Source organism: Ictalurus furcatus, chromosome 17 (genome assembly GCF_023375685.1).
Source record: "Ictalurus furcatus strain D&B chromosome 17, Billie_1.0, whole genome shotgun sequence".
Taxonomy (NCBI): Eukaryota; Metazoa; Chordata; class Actinopteri; order Siluriformes; family Ictaluridae; genus Ictalurus; species Ictalurus furcatus.
The window spans coordinates 15,198,360-15,209,075 of NC_071271.1; the positions used below are offsets into that span (position 1 = coordinate 15,198,360).

Sequence of the window (10,716 nt, forward strand, 5' to 3'; positions counted from 1 at the left end):
CTACCCTGTGCCCCGAGTTCCTTGGGGTAGGCTGTGGAGGATTAACGATACGGAAAATGGATGGATGGATTTTGTTCGTGATTGCAAATACAAGCAAATCGATTGCAAATACTGCATCATAACTCCATGATTTTGTTGGAAGGAAATCTACATGCATGTGCACAAGAAGGATTGTTATTATTAGAGGTATAAGGATACACTAGTAGTTTAGCTAGATTACGAAAAATACACATTTGCAGATTATACCTTATGATGCTTCTCTTAGGTCTTATGATGCCAAAACAGGTTATACTAAAATTGTCCAACTTTAATGCTTAATTCAGTTTTCCAGGAAGTCCAGTTCTTTGTGCAGGTGCTCTTTAAGCCAAGGCATAATGGAGAACACACTGATGTGGAAATCACGGGCATCCACAGGAGGCTCAGGAACATCCTGGGTAGTCGACTCACATACAGACTTTGTGCCCCAACTCACAACTCCCACCTAAGGGATAAAGGAATGAACAATAGATTGATGAAAACTGAAGCTAACAGTTGCATCAGAAATACTTGAAAGGTCTGAAAGATAACTGGAAAATCATGTCAGTGTTTTGACACGCTCAAAGGCCAATATCAAATTACTAACCTGAAAATAACGCATTCCCTTACGAAGGAAGAGGGAACCTCCAGAGTCTCCTGCAGAGGATTAGAATAAGTCATTAATCTTTGTGCAAATAGTTATTTTATATACACGTGTGTGTGTGTGTGTGTGTGTGTGTGTATGATTTCTGTTTTTGTTTTTTATTAAAAATAAATAAAAATAAAAATACCTTTGCAGGTAATATAATCCTTGTATTTCTGTGATCCTCCAGTACACAGGAACCTGTCCGTGATCACGTCAGTCAGAGACACCAGGTTGTTCGAAGCCAAGGCTGGTCTGTGTTGCTCAATGCAATCACCTCTCTGTGAACATACAGTAAATGGCTGTGCTGAAACTGTAACAGACTCTTTCTGAATTTCACAATTGGATGATTTCTGCATAGCTGACAGTTTATTGCAAATAATTCACCTTTTCTCCAGTCTGGATGTGAGTCAGCTTTCGGGTTTTCCCCTGACGGATAAAGTAGGCTGGAGTCTGCTGCAGATCAAGCAGGGTGCTTTCTACTCATGCACAAACACCAGAAGCCAAGCAGTTACATATGATACAGAAGATATGCACGATCAACTCCAGAATAATTGGCACCTTTCAGGACCATGAGATAAAACGATTTAAAAAGTTATATACAATTAAACATTCATTTTGTATATCACATTTTCACTAAAATTACTACTTGTCCCCTTTCAAACAAAATTATTATTCTATGAATTTTCTATCAAAAAAGTACTTTCTTTTAGAAAGTACTCTCCCTTACTTACATTATTTAAAGTAAGTAAACACTGAGAAATATGCTGGTGGAGCTTTGATCTTTTTTCTAAAGACTGATGCAATTATTCCACTAGCATTCAGCACATTTTAACATTATAACTATTTTAGGTCATAGATGGAGCTTTCAATAAGACATGCAACATGAAACATGGTGTCTGAAAACACGTGGTCTGAATTGAAACATGCAGCCACATTTTACAGTGTAAATCTAAAAGAATTCTTCATTCTTCAAGTGGTCCATGATTACAGGATGCTCAGTGATGTTATATAAAAAGCAAAAAAAAAAAATTAATAATAATCTGTGTATTGTTCTGTGTAGTTTTAACATAATTTTTAAGCTCATATTCATTTAAGGCACTTTTATGAAGGGTAACAATAATATTGGAGTTGACTGTATAACATTTCACATTATTATACAGAAGTTCTTACTGTGTTTCTTGCAAGTAGACTCTCCAGGACTCATCTTCAGAGCTCGATTTGAAGCTTTTGTACATGGCAAACAAATGGGCCTGTTAAAGACATCACAAAAAAAAACTGTGAATATTTTTTACATGCACAATTTTTTCATAATTTTGAGTGTGCTGAAATACAAAAAAGAATATATACTAATGGAAAAAGAAACTCCAGTCATTGCCAATTGCTAATTATATGACAGGTTGCAGGTGTTCTTTTTACTTAAGGCTTTGTTCCACTTAGACATCGTTATCAGCTCACCTTTAAACAGCTTTAAGTCAAGGCTTAAGACCCCCCCAGAAAAATGTCTCCCATAGTTTCATGTGGATTCTATATTCCTTTAAATGTCACAAGAAGCAAATAGGAGGGTCATTGTAATCTACAGGCATGTGTGCCATGTTTAAGTGCTAATTACTGATTACAGTGGAGGTTTCAGCAGAAATGCCAGAATTAAAATCCAGTTGTTTTTTTTTTTTGTGACAGATCCCCTAAATCAAAATATAAAGTTATTGTTTTTCTATTTCTTATATTAGGTTACTGGTATTTACGATATATTGGTAATTTCAGTCTAACAAATGTTTCCTTTCTTTTCCCATCAATATATTTATTTCATTCATTATTCTTTCTTCATTTTCTATCTTACCTTGCCTTAGCAGACAGCTCAATTTTACTGCTCACTTTAATGAGTGCAACATCATAGTCATAAAACTCGTGGATGTCCTTGTTCTTCAGTTTTGTGACATCAAAATCTGGATGACGGATTAGAATTGAGGCATCTACTTTTCCATTACCTAAAAAACAAGAAAAGAAGCTGCTCAATGTTTTTTTTTTAGGCCCTTGTGGTTTGACATCAACATGTACCAGAGATTTTCAATCCAGTCCTAAGCAACCTCATCCAGCCCACATGTTTCTTGTACTCATGCTCTTAACAAGTAGTCAATATCCTACAACCATTAAGGCCTGGCTTATGTGTGTTTGAAGCAATAAAATCATGAACCAGTTATAGATTCTCAAGGACTGAATTGAGAACTGGAGTAGATCATGACTAAAATGAGTAAACCTGAAAAAGCCAGAAACTTTTAAAGGCTCATAACAATAAATTTGTCATAATCTGGATATTGTTTGTTATAAGCCTCTGATATTTGCGGTGTATGTGAATGCATCTCCTTTGTAACAAAATTAGCAAGAAACAAAGGATAGAGTGCTATACATCGCTTCTTGAGTCCATTCTTAAATGCTTCAACAAGACTAGAATGGATAAGATGAGTGTGTCATAATAAGGATCTATTTATAGGCAGGAGGTGATAACTAATTCCACTAGTTCTGAAGAAAAGTGTCCTGTCAGCTTAGGTAATTCTGGGAAGGGGCCAGGGAGTCCAGTGCCCCCATGACAAGCTTGGTCTCCACCCAAATGTGTAGTGGTTCGACTATGAAATAATTATTACATCTATAGCCTGATCTCTTTGTGCAATCATATGGTGGAAAAGCAGCATTCAAAAGGAAAGAAAAAAACCTTTCTAATCTGACTAAATTGGATCAGAGCCTGAGAACAGAACACAATACATCAAGGTTTGAATGCAACTTAGGAGTTGTAAAAATTGTGGCCCAAAATGGAGCTTTTTTTAATGCATTTTTTTCTGCTATGAAGAATTTTATATTCAGTGAACTTTATCTTCATTTTAAATATGAAATAATTCATTGATTTCATTATACTGTAAAACAATTAAAAATAATTCAGACCATGAATAATGTTCACATCTCTTGGGTTGGCCAATTCCACCGAATCACCATATAGTTTCATCAGACAGTGTGCAGCTGTGATCACCCAATTCTCAGTCAAAATGGAGCCCTGGCATGGCTTTCCTTGCTAGTTAAACAAGACAATGATGAAGGCAATCATCCAGTCAGAACGATACAAAAAATAAAAATAAATAAAAATCACTGCTGTTATATAATTTTCTGAGCCAACAGATTAAATTGACCATGTACATTCACTTACCCAACTAATAGAAACATGCCAAGGCCTGGTATAAGCAACCTGAGATGGCTCAATATCATCATCAGCAGCATCAATACTTGGAGAAACCAGCTCATGAGCTACTCCACATTTGGTAACTGTAGAATCATCTGGGAAAGAGGCAAGAGGAAAAACTACATCAAATACACTTTTCTCCCAATTTGCTACAATATTCACCCAGCAGTAAGTAAAAACATTTGGTCCACAATACAATTGCCAATGCCTGAGCAACTGCATGAAAAATGATGAGGTTTTTAAAAAAAATTATTATAATTTTATTGCAGAGTTTGCTTGATTTTGCATTAATTTGTGGAGGGACTGATATTAGGCACAGATTTTTCAGTTTTTTTCTAAAAGTATATTGAGAAGTTATTACATTTGTACATAATATAGGTGCACAACATGCACAATGGCTACTCACTGATCATCCTATTGAATACTTCCCCAAGATCCTCGTAACTGCTTAGGATAAAGAGATGCCTCTCTCTAATTTTACTGGAAGCTAGACTTTTCAGCTCACTGATCTTAACATTCGCCCCAATGCCGAACACATAGACGTCTAGGGAGAGACATGCATATTTGTATGATGACACCAACCTGACAGAAAATCTGTGTGTAATATAAAAAAGCGATAAATGAGAATTGACATGGATTATTTTGTTCATTGTTAATGAAAAAAATCTATATGATCAAATTAAAGCAGTGGTATTAAGTATAAATTGTCAGAACCAAGAAGCTCCTCATGTGAGTTATCTGTAGATCTGCTTTTGTAGCCCAAGAGTTCACGGATCAAACCCAGAACATATTGTGGGTTGCCTCCCATGTTGGAGTAGCCTAGGGGGAAAATAATAATAATAATAATAATAATAATAATAATAATAATAATTGAGAGGGTTGTGATATATTAAATCTTGATTACCATCAGTCTCAATGAGAATGACATTCTGAGTCTCATTGAAGTGTTTTTTATTTTCTGACTTTAGGAAGGAAAGTCTACTTTCCACAGATTTGAGGGCTTTATAGAGATTGGTACCAGTCTTTTTCCCATGTTCTGTGCAAAAAGAATAATGATGTTAAAACTCTGTCAAATTGCTGCTTGGAAAAATGACATAGTCTAAATACCTCAGCTACATACGTGTTTGATTAAACAAATTCAGTCTTTCCAAGACCACATCCGTTCTGTCACTAAAGTCTTGCACAACCGTTATAATGTCTCGGGGCTCACTGGCATATGAAATGATATCAAACTTCATTTCAACATCATAGCTACTCAACTGAAAAAAAAACAAAAGTGTTGGTGAAAAATTTTGAAGTGAGGAATATGAATAATAAAGCATGCTGAGGATACGCAGTCAAACTTTAATGAGCTAAATAATATGAGGTCATGATGGCCAGCAGAGAATGAGATTTAAAAATAGGATCACTTACTGTAAAACAATACAAACCTTGCGTATAAGGCTAGCAGTCGCCTTCTTTGCCCTCTCAAACTGATCCTGTTGAATGCTTCCTGATGTGTCTATTAGAATAAAAATGTTGAGCCGACCATCTGCTATCTTCAAGGTTCTCCCATAAGTTGGGGCTAGTTAAATTAGGTGGGAAGAAACGTTTTGATGATTGAATTTACACTGCAGTATAAAAGCATATATAAACATGTTGAATATGCTACTACTATTACTACATCTATAGTTGCTGCTGATATTTCTACTACTACTACGACTATTATTACTACTACTACTACTACTACTGCTACTACATCTATAGCTGCTGCTGCTATTTCTACTACTACTACTACTACTACTACTACTACTACTACTACTACTACAGCTGCTGCTGCTATTTCTTCTACTACTACTACTACTACTACATCTATAGCTGCTGCTGCTATTTCTACTACTACTACTATTTCTACTACTACTACTACTATTTCTACTACTACTACTACTACTATTTCTACTACTACTACATCTATAGCTGCTGCTGCTATTTCTACTACTACTACTACTGCTACTACTACATCTATAGCTGCTGCTGCTACTTCTACTACTACTATTATTACTACTATTACTACTATTACTACATCTCTAGCTGCTGCTTCTACTTCTACTACTACTACTACTACTACTTGGTCTATACAACTACATCTTTAGCTTCTATTACTATTACTCATACTGCTACTACTACTACAACTACACTTATAGCTGATATTACTATTACTGATACTGCTGCTACTACTACTACTACAGCTACACTTATACAGTAGCCTCTACTACTATAACTTAAAATTCATCTAGTATTATTTTTAGGTAGCAAACTACTCTTAAGTTCAGATTTCATTGGTACATTTCAATTATTGCTTTTAAGAGATTATGTTAGGATTTAATTAATTTAAATTAAAATAATGTTTGAATTTCCTAAGTACATTTTAGCACAACTACAAGTGATCAGTAATGGGATAACTTTGTGTGCACTATTACCTTTCTTTTTGTACTCAGGAGATGAAACATCCATTACAGCAGATAGAGAACCATCCATGGCTTGAGCCACACTTGCTGGTAAATCAAATATATATGGGGCTGGAAGGACATAGTTCATTAATCTTTCAACACTGCACAATACTTAAAGTAATAGAGTGATTGTTGGTGATTTGTCTGTATTTCCTAAAAAAAATTAAGACAACTACTGAACTTCCTAATTGAATTATGCTAAAACAAATCAAGTTTCCACATACCACCTTGTAATTAGTCTAGAAGAGTTTATACTTGTTTAAAAACTCATCTAGATTTTTTTTGTTTATTTTCTAAAACAAAAGTATTGCATGGCTTATCTTTTATTGTCATTATTATTATATTTATGGTTACCTTAGTTTAGAACACTGAGTTTATTTTGGTAAGTCAAAGTTCTTAATTTAAAATATTGTCAAATATGAGAGAAAAAAGTCACACTTGACAAAAAAGACAGTTGAATTTGTGTACCCTGGCAGCGTGGCTCAGGCCCACTCCATTCTTTTGAATCCAGGCACACTCTTACTTCAGGCCCCAGTAAATCCATGCCCGACTGGCAGCGGTATTTCACTTGGGCACCGATCTGAAAGCGGTCTCCAGAGCGTATAGCTCCAGGCGGAATCCCTGGATCTCTGCAGCCATCAGCTGGAGAATAAAAGGTGCTCAGTACATCTTAGGCATTAGATCATAGTACATATAAATAAATTTATTAAGTATAAATAAAGTATATGGACACATGAACACCACATTCATATATGCTGACTGAAGATCTCACTGAAAAACCATGGGCAATAGAATGGAGCTGCTCTTCTATGGCGCTATAACAGTCCCTGTTTTTCTGGAAAAATTGGATTTTGGAACATGGAGGCAGAGATTTGTTTCCATTAAGTCACGATATATATAGTGAGCTTGGGCACTGATGTTGAGCAATACACTGCAAAAAATATATCAATTAAATAATCTTGAATATAGTTGAATTTATCTAATATTTCTTACTGCCAAATTATTATAAAACAAATATACAGTACAATGGGCTTATTGCACATCTCTTGAATGTCATCTGTATGCATACAGTAAGATTTTCCTTCAATGCTGTTAAGGGTCCCAGCTCAAGCCAGAAAACTGAAGACCCAGACCACTCTTCCATCTGACAATATGCATATGGGCAGGTAGTGTTCTCCTGGTATCCACCAAACCCAGATTTGTCTGTCAAACTGCCTGAAGTGATTCACGTGTTTTTATCTTTCAAAGTCCAATGACAATGAACTGTACATCATCAATCAACACTTAGCATTGCATGGTGAACATAGTACACATTGTGTATGGTTGCTTGGCCATGGAAATAACTCCCGTTCTGTGAGCTTGTGTGGCCTAGTCCATTGTGGCTGAGAAATAGTTGTTCCTAGAGAAGATCACTTCACAGTAATAACACTTATTCTAGCAGTGGAGATTCTGTAAACATTGCATGGCTGCATGTCTGATGTTACACACTTGTTAGCAATGTTTGGGGCTGACATAGCTGAACACTAATTATATGTGGTGTCTGCATACTAAACTATTAAACTATTGTATATTTGCATAACAATTTGAAGGCTTGGTACAAACAAAGTCTCAAAGTCTCTAAACTCACAATCATTAAGCAAATGACTTGCATGCATAGCCATTACATGATTATACATTAAATCTGTGTCCATCATTATAAGCATGTATGGCCAAACTAAGTTTCTATAAACCACAATATACTAGTATATTGCTTGATTGAAATAGATTTTTGTTCTAAATGATTTGTTTCTACATAATGACACATTTAGAAAAGACTATCTATATGACTGTACTTCATTTTGTCTTGTATACATTATAAATCAAGGAGCTATACTTTATGGATACTATACTATATGGATGCTTACTTTCATCAATGCACACTGGAAGGGTACCAGTCCAGTGGCCCCATTCAGTGCAGTTTCGCTTGGCTGAACCTAACAAGGTCAAACCCTCCCTGCATGAGAATTCCTGCTCTTCTCCAATCTTAAACCACTGTTTCTTGGGCCAAAACTGGCCATTATCCAACTGAAGCTGTGCTGGGCAAAGAATGTCTGAAAAGGTGAGAAAAATTGAAACAGTTATCCAAAGAGAATGCATCAAACCCAGTCATAACTCTTATTTGAATTTTCAGAATCATGGTCTTAAACTGTAAGACATCTTTAATAGCTTACCTTTGCATGTAGCAGTAGACACTGTCTTGCCATTAGGCAGTATCATGATTGACCATTCCCCTCTAGAGTTACAAACTCTTGTGCTGACTGGATAAGGGTAGTATCCAATATTACAGGTGTATGTCAGCACACTGCCTTCTAAGCCTTTGTTGGAGTAGGAAACGCTGCCTCCCTTTATCATCTCTGCCACAGAGCAGTTCTTTTTGGGCTCCTCAATATCATCATAATCTGATTCTTCTAAAATAAGACATCACTGCATGTAAGATTTCTTTTAAAAAGAAAATTTACAAAAAAAATGTAAATGTAAACAGCAAATGTATTGTAATAATTTTTGTATCATCTATAACCATCTGACCTTCACAAATCACCCTGGATATTTCTGGCTCCCATTTTCCTTTAGAGTTGCAGGTTTTTTTGGAGATTGGGTAGGGTTTATATCCATCTTTGCAGTGGTAGGTTGCTTCACTCCCCACGTTGCCATTGTTGGAATATTTTACTGTAACTCCTTTAAAGGATTCTGTCGTACTGCACTTTTGATTGTCATCTTCATAGTCATAGTCATTTTCTGCTTGAACTGAGTAATCAGATATTTATGATATTTTATAATAATGACCACTTTATTATTATTGTTATTATTATTATTATTATTATTATTATTATTATTATTATTATTATTATTGTGCATTGACATATCCCCAGTGATTTTATGGATTATGGATTTTAAAATAATTAATATACATAATTATTATGTATAATTACATATTTAGTATATATTTAATAGTAGATGATGGGTGCAGACTAATAAATAATCTTTTACGACTGTATTTTTTTTTCAGTCAAAATATAATCTCTGTTTTTAACATATCTGTACTTTTCTGTATAAACGACTATAAATTTCACAAATATAATCAATGTTCTATTAAATGGCCTAAAACTATATTAGATATAAAACATTTGTGCACCAAAGTAGGGTATTATTTAGAGTTGGGGTACTCAATCCCGGACTTGGACTCGAGTCCAATTATGAACGAACTCAGACATCACACGAACTCGGACATTTTGGACTCGGAAATATTTCCGAGTACAGTCGAGTCCGCGTCATGTTTAACATGAAAAGAAAGATAAAAAAAAATAGATATCAACTTATTAAATTAAGATAACAAGAAATGAATGAATGTCTCCCTGCCTGACCAGGGGACTTTCTCTGCTCACACACTTGAAGCGCGCGCACAGAAAGCCGCCTCATCTCGCGAGTACTGAATTAAGTTTTCTTTAGGTTTATTACACTCGGACAGTCAAATAAATAGCATCAAATAACTGAAATGTCAACTCGAACTGGAGGACACAATATAATGTGATACAATAACAAAACAGGTACATTTGGATTTTCATGCACTTTTAATATAATAAACGTTCTACATATATCTCTAGGCTATATCCCCCCCCCCTTTTTTTTTCTTTGAAACCATTTTTGCTAGGAAACTAGTTGAGTTGCTGATGACCTGAAATTAAAAATATTAAATGGCAATGGCAGGATGTAATAGTGGTATTTTTGTTACATTTATATTGCCATTGATTTGTGAAGGTTAAAATATTAATTTAACAGCTCAGTGTTGAGTTTATAATTGCAATTTCAAATCTTTTTTCTATTTAATTAGGCTACTTTCTGGACTCGGACTTGAGTCCAACTCTGTCCCTTTTGGACTCGGACTCGATTGGTTAAGGACTTGGTCTCGACTCAAACTCGACAAAGGTGGACTCAGTCCCAACACTAGTATTATTTAAATATCATCCGTTTGTGGATGAATCTATGAGGGTGAATCAATTGAAAACCTTGAAAGTGCATCATACAGTAATTAGAAAAACTGTACATTAAATCTGTAGTTAAAAAAATTGCCTTTCTACTGTTACCTTAAATCTGATACAGTTTTGTGCCACCTATTTGCAATTAACAAAGCAAAATAAATGACGGTTTTCAGATTTTCACAAGTCTTTCTAGCACCGATAGTGCTGTATAACTGCAGCACTTACCTTTAGCAATGGAAATGTAAAGAGCAAAACTTAAAAGACAGACAGTGGTGAAGTGCATTATGAACACGATCATTAAACCTCAATGTCTGCTGTGGACTG

General features: G+C 35.1%; 1 protein-coding gene across 1 annotated transcript; it reads right to left on the bottom strand.

The window, feature by feature from the left end:
* Positions 1-158: 158 nt before the first annotated feature.
* On the bottom strand, positions 159-10,716 carry si:ch1073-280e3.1 (complement factor B). The gene is made up of 19 exons (XM_053646485.1): positions 10,618-10,716; positions 8,942-9,160; positions 8,587-8,823; positions 8,281-8,466; positions 6,845-7,018; positions 6,347-6,445; positions 5,318-5,451; positions 5,008-5,146; positions 4,792-4,923; positions 4,602-4,706; positions 4,294-4,431; positions 3,855-3,982; positions 3,596-3,722; positions 2,499-2,646; positions 1,832-1,911; positions 1,046-1,137; positions 807-939; positions 623-672; positions 159-481 (listed from the first exon to the last, which is right to left on the bottom strand). Exons 1-19 carry the CDS (start codon positions 10,688-10,690, stop codon positions 320-322), a joined length of 2,556 nt encoding a protein of 851 aa, XP_053502460.1. The 5' UTR covers positions 10,691-10,716; the 3' UTR covers positions 159-319.